Raw genomic sequence first — 14,978 nt, forward strand, 5'->3', positions numbered from 1 at the left:
TGTAAAAATAATAAAATGAAATTAGGTGCAAATCTGCCTCTTAGTGACTCCTAAGCTCACCCACTGTTTTTATTGTAAGGCAACAACTGCGCTAACAGGCGCTGGGAAGACGAGGCGGAGGTCGGTCGCGTTTTGATGACGTCTACTGTTTGTTTCCACGTCGCTCATGAGTAAAGATGGCGGAAGTGGATGACTCTAACAAACCCCTGGTAAGAGAAAACTCTAAAATGAATTTAATTGGGTTTCTTGGATGGCAAAAAAATGTATTGATTAGATTAGTAGCCTATTCACATTGTAATGCTGGCCGTTGAACACAAGAATTGCTGAAAATTAGACTATTCTTTCCGATGTTGGACTATGTGTTTAGATGTTTAGCTAGTTACCCGGCTGGGTAACTATCCAACTAATGACAATTTTAAGTTATCAGTTTATATTTGCAGAAATAATTGATGTATATTTGATATATATCATTAACTAGTCGTTGATAATGTAAACATATACTCACAAATCAGATTCCGCTGATATAGTATAAGTAAATGTTATACAAGTGAGTAGATTTGATGGACATGATGATGATGATGATGATGATGATGATGATATTAGGGTATGTTTCCTTCTTGGTTAAAAAAGCAAAAATACATATTATGATTTTATGATTATTTTCTATCTTTAGTAGTATTTTTTTTACTGATACCTTGAAAAACATATTTGAGGCTTTTAGCCATCCAAGTTACCTTTGTTGCTTCTTGTACATTTTTCTTAGTATAGAACAAATACTCTACCTCTTCTTCATTTTGTGTAGCATGTATTTCTACAGGGCCAGGATTAAACGGCTACTGTCGTGGTGTATTCCCCGAGCCTGCATTATCTTTAAGAATCATCTTTAAATATCGTAATCAGTGGTTCAGGCTGTATTTCTGAAATGTTTATGTTGTGCTCGTATGAACCCAGCGTTAAACATACCTCAAATTATATCTTTAGTGACTAATTTAAATATATTTGTTAAACAGTTCCTTTGCTGCTGCATTTTATGTGGGAAATACGATGTTTGAACTTCTATTTATGATGGACAAAATAATTTTCTTTTGTTCGGTCACCATACCGTTTAATTTCAGATTATACAAAAATGTTGAATTAACATTAGAGTTGTACAATAAACAGAAGTGGCAGAAATAAATAGTCAACAGCCATACATTTTGACCAAAAACTAAATAAAAATTTGAAGAAAAGCATCATGGATGCTAAAAAGTATGCAAAATGTTTAAAGGCATCTCAGCATAAAGAAGGATGTGTTTTATTCCGAAAGTGCATGTTTTATTCAGATTTTAGCATTCAAACTGCGTTCGTACATTAAGTCCACTGTGGTTCTTTGCAGTTTGCAGGGCTTTCTGATGTTTCCATTTCAGAAGACATCCCCGTTGAGGGGGAGATCACTGTTCCTGTTGGCTCTTCATCACAGGATGATGTCTACTCTACACTCGATGAGCCTGTTAAGGAGACAATCGTAAGATACCAGCATCTTTTTTTAAACACATCATCACTAAAAGTTCATATTAATAGATAATAAATCTGTATGTTCATGTGTTAATGGGTAAATGAAATGAAGCGATGAAAAGGAATGATGATACCTTATTGATCCCCGTGGGGAAATTCTTTTCACCTACCCCATCTTGCTCTTCATGAGTTAAATTTAACACAGTTAATTAGTTAAACCAAAAAAAAGGTCTTCCAATAATATTGTATGTTAATTCTAATCTGTGAAATAAACAAACATAGAGTAGCATATGCAATTTGATTTGTATTCTCTCTGCAGCTCAGGGATTTGAAAGCAGTGGGAAAGAAGTTTGTTCATGTAATGTATCCCAGAAAAAGCTCAGCATTATTACGAGATTGTGAGTATGAACTGATTTTGATGCTTATCATTTACATGAATTCTGCAGTTGAATTATAGATTACCTTTATCTAACGTATTGGCGATTATGAAAGAGTTAAATGTAAGCAATAACACAAAAATTGGTGCTACATTATGGTGATTTACTGTTTGCTATTTTCTGTGAAATGGCTTCATTTCTTGGCCGTTGTTTGACTTGCAGTAAATACAGAAGTAAAAAGAAAAAAAGAAATGTACATATCTATGTGTGTATATGCAAATATGATAATTGAAAGTATAATGTAAATCAGACACTAAACAAATTTTAAGGAATACTAATGCGGTGTGCTCTAAATCTTGGATCGCCTAAAACAGCCACCATTTGCATCACCTGTTCACAAACATTCATTTAGCGAGTTCCAGCAGTAAATCACTGACATGTACTCCCATGTCATTTTCGGTAGTTCTCATTAGCGTAGTATATTTGTCAGTTGTTTCGGTTTAAATCTTCTGTCCAAATTATCCCATACAAATTCCATGCAAGCTTGACACCTAGAGACTGGGCAAACTGGTCATTAGCTTGACTTAGTTGCCTTTGCTCTTGTGGTAGATCTTGCACAGTTTTTCTCATTTTTCTTAAGACTGAAGGGCTGCCTAATCAGCTGTAATCCTGTTAAAAAACAATAAAATTATACAGCAGGAGAGCAACCTAAATGTACTTAAATCTATCAAATCATATTTAATTGGAAATATCAGCTACCTATTGCTCATCACATTAGGTGCTCGTTAAGACTAAACATGACTAGTAAATACATTCACATAGTGTGTTTTTGGCAGAAAACGTTTTGGCCCAGCTCTTGATTTTGTCCGGTCCTCTAAATGTGAAAATGTCTGTATGCAGATGAATGCATGAGAATGAGATACCGACAGTTCAGCTGTTATATCATAATGCACATATATGAATCATTCCAGATCACCTTATGTTTCCTCTATTTAAATGTTTCAGTTTCTGTATTTTAATAAATTTTTTTCAGCTTCACTCCCGTCTTGTGCTTAAGGCGACAGTTTTTGACACGTGGTCATTAGAATTATTAAATATGAATCTAATTTGTATCATAGTTGCCTTTTTTTTTTTTAAATGCATAAGTGCTCTCCAGCATATAATTTTTTACAAAAATCACATGTCCGGCTCACCAAAGAAAATACAAGCTTTCCAAGTAATTACTGATTTGTAAGACTTGTCAAACTGTGTTCATATGCTCATTGTGAAATGAGACATTTTGTTTCATTCAAGATTCATCCAAGATTTATCCTTGGCAAAGTAGTAACTCTATATAAAGTATAAAAACTGCTTTGCTCACATCAAAATAAGTACATGTCAGCATCCCTGTCTGGAATCCGTACAAGTTTGCCTTTTAAGTTTTGCATGTGCTTGAAAGTGATTGGCAGGGTTTATTTTTTTGGTTTTATGTCAACTGCAAAAGGGAACATTTAAATGTTAGTAACCTGTCTGTGCTTTTTTTTCTTCTTTTCTTAGGGGATTTGTGGGGTCCGCTACTCCTTTGTGTTACCTTGGCTCTGTAAGTTTGCTTATACACACACATTTATTTCAGCATAGATTATACCGTAAAACCAATACATAAGGACAGAATATTTTTACAGATTTTTCTCTTAAAGAGCTGGCAGATCATGGTATAATAAGTCTTAACAGACTTAATATTAATAGACTTGATATTTTAATTTAGATCAAACTGAAAGGTCAGTTTGTTGTTGCGTAAAAATGAAACGTATGTCCATTACACGGTTGGCCATCAGTCCAATTAAAGGTGAAGGGCACTCCAAAAATGGCAAGCTGAATAAGAGAGGCTACAGAAACGGTCACTCACCTTTAAGGCATGGGCTGTACGGGTGGCTTATTTGGGTTCCAGCTCCACAACCAAGGAAATAACCTTTATGTAAGCAAAATAAAGATTTGAGGGAGTTAAAAATTACTACTTGATTTCCTTACACTGAGAGTCATATTACTGTTTTCTTGACATGCATTCTAGCAATTCATTTATCAGAAAGATGATGGTTTAGTTATATACTCTTTGTGTTTGTGACCATGACTCTCACTGCTGTTTTTATGCCGTTCTGTAGTACTGGGTTCCTTGTAATGAGAGTTTCATGAGTGTCATTGTAGCATAACATTTTCCAGAAAAGCCTTCTTTGTTCACTTATAAGGCCAAGAAGTGGGTTTGCAAGCTGACTGACCAGTGAAACAGCATTTGTTAGCATGCATTAAAAATCAACCAGTAGATGATCAATTTTCCACAACATCCGTGGTCTGATTTCCCCATCTACTGACAAGCTAGGCTTCACCCCCCCTTATACAGGGGTGCCTGCAGGATCCGGTGGTGGGGGCTTTGAGTGATATAGTTAATCTTTTTTTTTTTACGATAATTTGCTTTCTTTTTTTAAAAAAAAAAAGATATTCACAAAATTCTACCCACCTCACCTGTCCTGTCTACTGTTGTAAGTGCATCTGAAGGTATATAAACCTGAGCTGAAAAAAATAGCCAACAAATACAAAACAAAATTTGAGAGTGTGCTGTTCGTGTTTTATATGCAATCAAGATTTAGTTGTATCCTGAGTAAAGTTCTGTTTTTTTGAATATGTGTCTGTGAATTTTTATGGGGAAAAAAATGAAACGTATATGAATTTCTGGTGTCGGTTCAAGACGTTATCATTGACGTCCATGTGAATTGTTTGGCAGCATGTTGCAGGGAGGCTCTGCAGACAGTAAAGATGATGGCGGGCCACAGTTTGCGGAGGTCTTCGTGATCATCTGGTTTGGCTCAGTTGTTATAACACTGAACTCCAAACTGCTTGGTGGTACCATGTAAGTACTGACTTAGACTTATGTTTTATATCCCGTGGCCAGCAGAATAATCATATTACTGTTGGGTCTTTGAGGAAGACCCTCAACCCTGAAAACTGCTCCAGACAAGCTGTAAAAATGTCTGAGTCTGTTCTCCCTCTGTGTTTGTGTCTCATAGGAGATTCGGAATACGTGAAAACTAAAGAATGTCTGTGTATTTGCACTCATATTAATGACAAGAAGTATTATCATCTGGTATAGAAGGCAAGTCGGTGACACTTTTATCCAAAGTGACAGATTTTTTTGAGAAAGCAGGATACTCTAAACCGTGGAGTAATTGGGGGTTAAGAGCCTCGCTAAAGAGCTCCACTGTGAATCACTCTGCCAATACAGGAATGTCAGCCATTGACCTTCCTCTTGCAGGCCTAATGTTCTGAACCACATTCCACCCCCCCGTTACCCTGAAATTTTGATTAAAATCTTTACAAATAAATCCAGTGGCAGCGCATTTGTGTATTATTCAGTCAACTTTAATTAGTAAACCTTTGAAAGAATTCTTTGCAATAAATATAACAGCTATATTTAAAATTATATATTTAAATAGTTTTTTCATGACGGAGGTTGTAGATCATTTACAATGTTTTGTATTAAGTATATAGCAGAGTGTCTTTTGTGTGTTAGCTCAGATTGTAAGTTTTACTGTTTCAGTTGCCTGCGAAACCCGATTGGCTTTTTCTTGTCATACGTTTAATGCTGCTGTTATTAAGAACCATCAGCCTGAGGTGTTATATGCTTGTTGTAATCCATCTCGCTTGTTATTGTGGTACAGCTAGGGCAAGGTGAGCGCCCAGCGAAATCTGTAATCCCTATAGCCTTTGAATCATTTTAGCTGCAGCCTTCTTAAGAAAACCCAACTCCTGTTGAGACGACAATCTAAACACCAACACGGTACCAAAGGAAAGCGATATGACTAAAAAGTTCCGGGCTCAACTCCCAGGAAGAATCCAATTAAGTCCCATCCAATCTCCTAGGAGGGGGAAAAAGCTGAAATAAATAAAATAAAACTTTATTATGCCATAAAGAAAAGTTTGATTTACGTCTGACTGTTTAAGAAAGAGCACATCTGTAACTAATCATATGACATGTACCAGATGCATATGGGGAAAAAAGATGTTACTTTGCAAATCATTGACGAGGGAGTATTAAAAGGAACATATAATAATGTTTTTTTTATTAGACTTTAAAAGTATGACCTGATGATGAGAATGATTAATATTATTACTGCTTATCATTATTAGTCAGTGTTGTATAATACATTACAATGATTTAATGTTTTGGAGGGGAGTCTTCATTTTTACTAGTTTACATGGCATAAGTAAGAGTACAGCCGTAGTCCATGGGTGAATGAGAGCTGCACTAAATCCTGCATAAGGTTGATGAGTCTCATACCAGAACGGAACAGCTTCATTAAAACAAGTGCCATAAAATAAATAAACTCTTGCATGTTGGTCTTTCTCCAGCTCGTTTTTCCAGAGCCTCTGTGTGCTGGGGTATTGCATCCTGCCCCTTACCGTGGCCATGATCGTGTGCAGACTGGTGCTGCTCGTAGGGTCTGGCACTGTCGGCTTCATAGTCAGGCTCATCATGGTGGTCGCCTCGTTTAGCTGGTCCACGTTCGGTGAGTCTGGCCGCCTGAGCTTCCGCCGTCAAAAATTTGGTGAACTGACACGGAATTACAAAGACAGTTACACACTTTAACCAGTAGGTGACGGTGTTGTGCCTCCTCTACTGGAAAGTCGCCGGTGAAGGTTTGCTTGAAGAAGCAGCGTATACATAATTGAACGAAAGTGGGGAGATGACTTGGCCTTAATGCTATCTTGCCATGCACTTCTATTCCAGCCTCGACAGCCTTCTTGGCGGACAGCCAACCTCCAAACCGGAAAGCACTGGTGGTGTATCCCATTTTCCTCTTCTATTTTGTCATTGGTTGGATGATTCTTACATTTTCGCCGTCTTCTTGAAGTGGGCCCTGAAGGTTTCTTCTATTTAAACTTAAAAGCTGGACTCTTTTCTGTGCAGGAAGTTAAAAACAGCTGAACTCACTCTTTTTTTTTTTCTTAATTGAGAGCAGAAGGTATGTGACTGGTTGTAAAGCCAGATTAAAAAGAAAAAAAGACTTGCATGTCTCAGATGTATTAAGGGCATAACTGAATGCTTATTGGTGGATGTATTATGCTAAAGGTATGACTGGGCGTGGTTTGTTCCTCCCATTAAGTTAATTATGTTTTGTTGAAACACTACAAGTGCCATTCTTGGTGTAAGGAACTTGGTTTGGAATAAAGCTGAAAGGAGCTGTTTCTAAAATTCAGAATGCTTGATTTAGCGCTAAAATAATTAAATGTCATTTTTTCCCCTTTCTGCAAATTAATTAAACAGAAAAAAGTGTATAAACTCAGCACTGTCCTATACTGTATTCTGAGCTTTTCCATTGCTGTTCTTATCAGCTCACTGTGGAAACTGGTTTTTGTTCCATTGAAGCATATAATTAGTCTTGGTTTAGTTGTTGACAAAATGGGTCGTTTTTCAAAAAGTAACCAACGACTCAAATTTCAGTTCATTTTTGGTTTAGCAATTAGGATTTGGAATTTATAATCCAGGTTCAGTTTATATATATTTTTATGCTTATCAAATGAAAGGAACATAAGCCAGCTACTTTTATGATTAACCATCAAAACATGTGTCCTTCGCTTTCCAAGGACAGCATGATTAAAAAGTTTTACACTATGTTCCTCTGCTGGCTAAATTTGCGGTTAACATGGTACCAGTTTCTCTGAATTTGTTTTCAATCAAGTCGTACTTTTAAGCAGTAGTTAAAAGGTTGGCTGAATGAAAGGTCAGGATACACAGTCAGCCGCCAGAGGCACCCCTGCAAAAAACCTTCACGAACGGCAGTTTGGCGCAGTTTGTTAACAGATATGTTGTTGTGTAGCACTGTCTGTCATACTTTCCATTCTGCAAGGAATCCTGTTTTTTATTAAAGTCAGTCCATTCCTCTTTGCTTCGAAATACTATGTTATTCCTAGACAATTTACAAATGAATCCAGTGGTGAAGGCCTGATATATTTATGAAAAATATATCTGAGATTGTTTATGTATGTAACATTTTTTGTATATATAATGAAGGTTACTTCTGTACATATGTGATTATGTTCTATTTGAGGAGTAGTCTGTCAAATGTATATTCATGTTTAATATTTATGATTTCTTAATCATTACAGAAGTATTTATATTTAGTTATTAGCTGGTGTTGTTCAATTTCCGACAATGGGGAGTGGCGTATTCCAAACTCTTGTTTAGCCCCTACAGGAATTTATATTTATATATATATATGTAACACTTTTTTTCCTAGACATCAGAATTAATTGAATGCCCTTTGTGTATTGTTCCCTGTTACCTTCAAGGTCACGGTAACCCATGTTACTATTAAATTGCGCCCAGATCCCTAATTACACATCTCTCAGATTTTCTGTAATTTTTCTGAAATTTTATGGTGAGGTATCTTCACACTCTTTGAATGAAATGCGAAAATATATTTGTGAGAAGCTGATGGAGGTGAGCAAGTGAGTTCTTTTTGAAAGCCATGCTCAATAAAGCAATGCCTTAATATGCATTGTGTTTTCCTGTGACCACATATAATCCTGTTGTACGGCGTACAATGGGAATTTTTGAAGAAGACACATCTGGTTTCATGTATCTTTAAAGCTGTAAGATTTCTGTTTTTAGAGTGTTTTCCAAATAGGTTTTAGATTTAGACATGGATTTTGCTAATAACGAATGAAGCGCTATGCTGTCGGGAATTATGTATGAGGATGCACATATAGTACAGCAATGTATGTGATAAACATGTAGCACGACTTTAGTGATTAATGTAGCTATATATTTTGCTACTCTTTTGTTGCTTATTGCGTTTATTTTACCAATGACAAAGATGCATGTCAAGAAGCGAGTTAAATCATAATGTGTGCCTCATTTTTGCGCATTGATTTCATTGTTAAAACAGGCAAGAAATATTACAGCAACACTTTTGTTAATGGAAAAAAAACTTCCTTGTCATAGAGTCAGAATTATTTTACTTCCATAGTGATACAAAGGTAAGGTAAGATATCAAAACCTCAAAGTGCTATCATGTCTATTTATGTCATGCCTATAAGTCATTGCGTTTGTTCATGCTTTAAGGTAACTATTGGCATTATATGCACATAGCAATGACTTTAACTCCAGAAATATGAACGATAAACACCAGGAAACCATTACTTAGACCTCTCGGAACAATGATTAAATGTTGTCAAACTTCAAAGGCATATATTGTTTTAATGGGAAATTCTAACTCAATGAGATACTGCAGCATTCAGAGAACTGGTTTGGAAAGCATAGCTGTACACAGAAATAGCAATTACCTCATATCCAACTGAGATAAAGCACCGAAGTCAGAACACAGTGAAGTGCAGCATAAATTTAAAAAAGATCTGCTTACGTAAATTCAGGAGTCCTTTCGCCCCCTCCCTGATTGGCTTAGAGTCTTGCGTATTGAATATCATTTGGACTGCTACATACTATCAGTGGCTCTATAGATTTTCTTCTGTTCTGTGACTTCAGGAAAGCATGGATCTTGGCTGTCATATGGGAGAGAATAAGGCCTTCAACTGAACTGAAGGTATCTTGCATGAGTCCTTGGAAAGAAAGTTACAAACTTGTCTTGATACTGATTTAAACTTTGGGTTCATTTAAAGTTTGGTAGTCTACATATAAATGTACAGTCGACACTTCCCCATATCGCTGTGGTTAGGGGCACAGGCCCCCCATGGTTTGGTCTCCTTGGTGAGCAGACCAAAGCGAAACTAAAAGATCCCTACAAGTTTGCTGCGAGATATCATGTGAGAGGCTGGCATAAGCACACCTGGTGCAAAATTTTTTAGTAATTATGAGTTACTAAAGTTTTTGTGGGTAATCTGCTTGCCTTCACCTGCGTGTCCCCTGCGGCATTTGAAAAAGTCCCAAAAAATTCCCATTTAATTTCTCATGCAGATGCCAGGATATATACATAAATATGGGTACTACTTTACAATATGGCTCCCTTTTGCCATTTGTAAATGGTAGTAACTCAATAAAAAGAAAACTGTTATAACTTATTTAAATTTGTGTATTAATAACTTACAAAGTGTTACAACCTAATTAAAAATCAGATTATAAGCAATTCATAAAGCTTTATATGGGTAGCCTTATTGTAAAGTGGCACCTACATATATGTGTGTAAAAAGTGTAATACAGATATGTCTCCCAAGTCTTAAAATGATACACAATCCATCCATCCATTTTCAAAACCGCTTATCCTACTGGGTCGCGGGGGGTCCGGAGCCTATCCCGGAAGCAATGGGCACGAGGCAGGCAACAACCCAGGATGGGGGGCCAGCCCATCGCAGGGCACACTCACACACCATTCACTCACACATGCACACCTACGGGCAATTTAGCAAGTCCAATTAGCCTCAGCATGTTTTTGGACTGTGGGGGGAAAGCGGAGTACCCGGAGGAAACCCCACGATGACATGGGGAGAACATGCAAACTCCACACACATGTAACCCAGGCGGAGACTGAAGCTGAAGAAGACGGATGTATTAGAGTGTGGATTGATGGTCTTAGACTAGTTGGAATCAAGAACGCTGATATTAGTGCTCAGCAGATATGCAGTTGCATGGCCTCCTTTTTCAGTTGTTCTTCTATGGCCTAATTTGACACATTAAGGAAATCCCAACCTGGTATTCTTCAATATGCCTGATATGAGAGAACAAGCCACCGCCATTAGCGTGTAGTGTAGATAGGTTGGACACTGCTGCAAGTTTAGCGGAAATTGTATATTCTCTGCCTGCGTAATTTTTCAAAATCAGTTTCTCTGCATGAACTGCCATTGTTGCCAAAGCATTTCTGTTCCTCCAAGGGCTCTGTTGATGTGACCTTACAAATGGGATCAAAGAATAATGACATAAATGAAAAGCTTCAAAGCATATAAGGTAATGACTTGATTTAATTCACATGAATTATTTTCTGAAACTAGGAAACGGCAAAATTGACAATGTGACCGGGCCTTCGACAGGGTCATACTGTCCTATTTCCTAAGAAATTGTCTGTTTGGGGCATCCCCCAGAAAATTTCATTTGCTGTTACCTTAATTATACTCAAACGTGGCTCATTCGCAAACATACATACAGACATACACTGAGAATCACTTGGAAAGGGCATAAATCAAGCACAGGACTGTGGATTAGCGTTTCTGCCATAGGTTAACCAAATAGGCTTTACGTTTGGTGCATTATGAAAAGACGATTTTGTTGCATCATAATGTATATTGATATTAATGACAAAAACATATAATTACAATGTTTATGCAAAGTTGCTCTTTTCATGAAAAGGGGGGGTATTTATCAGCTTCTTGCATATGTTATGTGCTTCAGTCCCCTGTAAGGTATCCCTACAGCTAGCTAGAAACATTTTTACAGTCTCAGGCACAGAAATGCCAGGTCTTGGCGTGTGCAGATATGTTACCCATTGTTTACACAGGTTTCCTCCCGTAGCCCATAAGCACGTGGTGAGCCTAAATTTAGTTTCTAGGCTAATCACAATTATTTACGCACAAGCAACTTTATTGTTGATGACAGAAAATCATTGAGACAGGAGAGAAAAACCTGAACATAACTGAATGTGATTCATGGAAAATTATAAAAAATATTCACACACATATTTATGCCTATATATATATAAAAAAAAAAATATATATATATATATATATATATATATATATATATATAGCTTATGTTTTATATTGTACATATATATATATACATACAAGAACTAAAAAACTCAACACTCGCTGCTCAGCGCTGTCATTTGGCCCCCAGTTCTGGTTCACATGGACTATGGTCAACCATTTTTCGAAGGAGGGGTGCAGATGTAACATCTGCCATCTTCTAAGGTGACCTTTTAGCTCATTAGGTAGCACTATGGCTTAACACCTTCATGCTTGGAGGTTTGATTCTTGTCCCAGACAGGTAAGTGAACCGGTGTTTATAAACTGCGAGTACTCTTAAAGCATGTGTCCTGTGATGGTCTCGAACAGTGTGTCTCAATCCGGTCCTCGGGGGCCCGCAATCAGTCCATTTTTTTGCTCTGGGAGGGAGCAGAAATGTGAACTGTCTGGCATGGAACATCTGTGGATCCTTGAGGAACATGTTGAGAAACAATGAAGTAGAATCCTATTCTGCATGGTCCTTGCTCCATATCCCATGCTTCCTGAAATGTTCCAGGTTTAATGAAATTCTGTACTGGATAAATGGTTATGGATAGATATGTTTATACAGACGCTTCCCGGGTTACGATGGTCCGTGTTACGATATTTCAACCTTACGACGGGTGAATGATTTTCACTTTGAATACATTACTCGATAAATTGCATGAGACATTCCACACTTTTTTATAAGTTAGGCATTGTGTTGATGATTTTGCCTACCTGTAGGCTAAGGTAAGTATTCTATGCATATTTTTAAGGTAAGCTATATGCTAGGATATGATGTGTGTTAGGTTAGGTGTACTATATTAAAAGGCATTTTCACCTTACAATAGATTTGACAGAACATTACCCCAGCTTATCCCAGGGAGAGGATGTATTGGGAAGGGGGATATATTTTCATACCATGAAATAAAAATCTGATAAGCTTCCTGTATTTCTAATTGGACCTTTCGACAATAAGAAAAGAAAAGGAAAATATATTTCAGTTTTGTTGTTTTGTACAGGGGGCGGCATGGTGGTGCAGTGGTTAGCACTGTCGCCTCACACCTCTGGGACCCGGGTTCGAGTCTCCGCCTGGGTCACATGTGTGCGGAGTTTGCATGTTCTCCCCGTGTCGTCGTGGGGTTTCCTCCGGGTACTCCGGTTTCCCCCCACAGTCCAAAAACATGCTGAGGCTAATTGGAGTTGCTGAATTGCCCGTAGGTGTGCATGTGTGAGTGAATGGTGTGTGAGTGTGCCCTGCGATGGGCTGGCCCCCCATCCTGGGTTGTTCTCTGCCTCGTGCCCATTGATTCTGGGATAGGCTCCGGACCCCCCGCGACCCAATAGGATAAGCGGTTTGGAAAATGGATGGATGGATGGATGGATGTTTTGTACACTCTGCATTGCTACTATACTTTGAAGATCTCAGGGCTTGTCCTAAGCTTCTTGATGCCCCTACTGGCAAGACCATGGGATTACAGCCTCCATCCAGCTCCACAGTCATCCATCTCTCCTCTGATTGGGTAAAAACAAAAATTAAATCCTCAACCTATCACACAGTTTAACTATTGTGATAGTGACTATTTTCCATATGCACTTTACAGACTGGCATAATGGGCTCTGCTAGTGTGACTGGTGGGTCAATTGAGATAGATGATCGTCGTGCTGGATGTCCTTTCACCAGCAGGCTGGTGTGGCTATGCGCAGAGGGGGGCATGGGGGTTGGGGCATTTATGTCCCTTTATCTGTGTATGTCCCAGATTATTTAATTCATCATCTCTACCATTTTATCCATATCCACTGTACTGTATATGGTGCTTGGACTCATCACTGATCACAGAATAACAAATGCAGAAAATATATCTAATTTCTATATTTTATATGCAGTGCATGTCCCATTAAGCGTCATAGATAGCCACCTAAGGCACCGTCATGAAATACCACTCTCTGCATGTTCCTTCTGCCCTTAGAAGACTTTGCATCCTCTGTGATGTCAACACAGTACAGTTACGTGATAGTGGGGCGGTAGGTTAGGGCACCAGTTTGCCCGGAGCTCCACATGAGCTTCAACCAGCACTGTTTGTATCTGTCAAGTCATCCTGGACCACAGTTGTATGTTTTACAGACAAATGAATAAAGTATTAAGCCCGGCAGTTAATGCTATGGAATTTGAGTATTATTATGTAGGTATGTGTTATAAGCAAGTGTCAGTAGCTCAGTAGGATAAGAGGCTGGACCTGTGATCAGAAGGTTGCTGGTTCAAATCCTGTATGATTTTACTGTTGAGACCCTTAACCCCCCTAATTGCTCCAGGGACTGTCTGACTGCTTTCTGAAAAAAGATGAACATGCTTTGGATAAAACGATGTTGTAATGTATCACTGTCACACATGCATGTAAAGCACCTTGGGGCGACTCTATTGTGAAAGGCGCTATATAAAAATGAATTGAATTTAATTGAATAAAAGGGCCTGGTAAATAAATAAAATGCATTCAAAAAATGCCCCCTTGGCAGAGGGCGCGAGGCGGGGACGCCTGTCCATCGCAGGGCACGCAAACACACACTCACGCACTTGGCAGAGGGCGCGAGGCGGGGACGCCTGTCCATCGCAGGGCACACAAACACACACTCACGCACTTGGCAGAGGGCGCGAGGCGGGGACGCCTGTCCATCGCAGGGCACACAAACACACACTCACGCACTTGGCAGAGGACGCGAGGCGCGGACGCCTGTCCATCGCAGGTCACACAAACACACACTCACGCACTTGGCAGAGGACGCGAGGCGCGGACGCCTGTCCATCGCAGGGCACACAAACACACACTCACGCACTTGGCAGAGGACGCGAGGCGCGGACGCCTGTCCATCGCAGGGCACACAAACACACACTCACGCACTTGGCAGAGGACGCGAGGCGCGGACGCCTGTCCATCGCAGGGCACACAAACACACACTCACGCACTTGGCAGAGGACGCGAGGCGCGGACGCCTGTCCATCGCAGGGCACACAAACACACACTCACGCACTTGGCAGAGGACGCGAGGCGCGGACGCCTGTCCATCGCAGGTCACACAAACACACACTCACGCACTTGGCAGAGGACGCGAGGCGCGGACGCCTGTCCATCGCAGGGCACACAAACACACACTCACGCACTTGGCAGAGGACGCGAGGCGCGGACGCCTGTCCATCGCAGGGCACACAAACACACACTCACGCACTTGGCAGAGGACGCGAGGCGCGGACGCCTGTCCATCGCAGGGCACACAAACACACACTCACACACTTGGCAGAGGGCGCGAGGCGCGGACGCCTGTCCATCGCAGGGCACGCAAACACACACTCACGCACTTGACAGAGGACGCGAGGCGCGGACGCCTGTCCATCGCAGGGCACGCAAACACACACTCACGCACTTGACA

General features: G+C 39.6%; 1 protein-coding gene across 1 annotated transcript; it reads left to right on the forward strand.

Moving 5' to 3' along the window:
* The first annotated feature begins 107 nt into the window (after positions 1-107).
* Positions 108-8,395, forward strand: yipf6 (Yip1 domain family, member 6). The gene is made up of 7 exons (XM_049029827.1): positions 108-209; positions 1,376-1,504; positions 1,814-1,892; positions 3,408-3,450; positions 4,627-4,752; positions 6,252-6,409; positions 6,631-8,395. The coding sequence occupies exons 1-7, from the start codon at positions 177-179 to the stop codon at positions 6,750-6,752; spliced, it is 690 nt and encodes a 229-aa protein (XP_048885784.1). The 5' UTR covers positions 108-176; the 3' UTR covers positions 6,753-8,395.
* The last annotated feature ends 6,583 nt before the right edge of the window (positions 8,396-14,978 follow it).

Source organism: Brienomyrus brachyistius, chromosome 10, assembly GCF_023856365.1.
Source record: "Brienomyrus brachyistius isolate T26 chromosome 10, BBRACH_0.4, whole genome shotgun sequence".
NCBI lineage: Eukaryota > Metazoa > Chordata > Actinopteri > Osteoglossiformes > Mormyridae > Brienomyrus > Brienomyrus brachyistius.

Coding starts and splice junctions, on each gene's coding strand:
- yipf6 (XM_049029827.1), top strand. CDS start 177: ATGGCGGAAGTGGATGACTCTAACAAACCCCTG. Junction 1,893..3,407: donor CTCAGCATTATTACGAGATT/GTGAGTATGAAC, acceptor TTCTTTTCTTAG/GGGATTTGTGGGGTCCGCTA. Junction 3,451..4,626: donor CTTTGTGTTACCTTGGCTCT/GTAAGTTTGCTT, acceptor ATTGTTTGGCAG/CATGTTGCAGGGAGGCTCTG.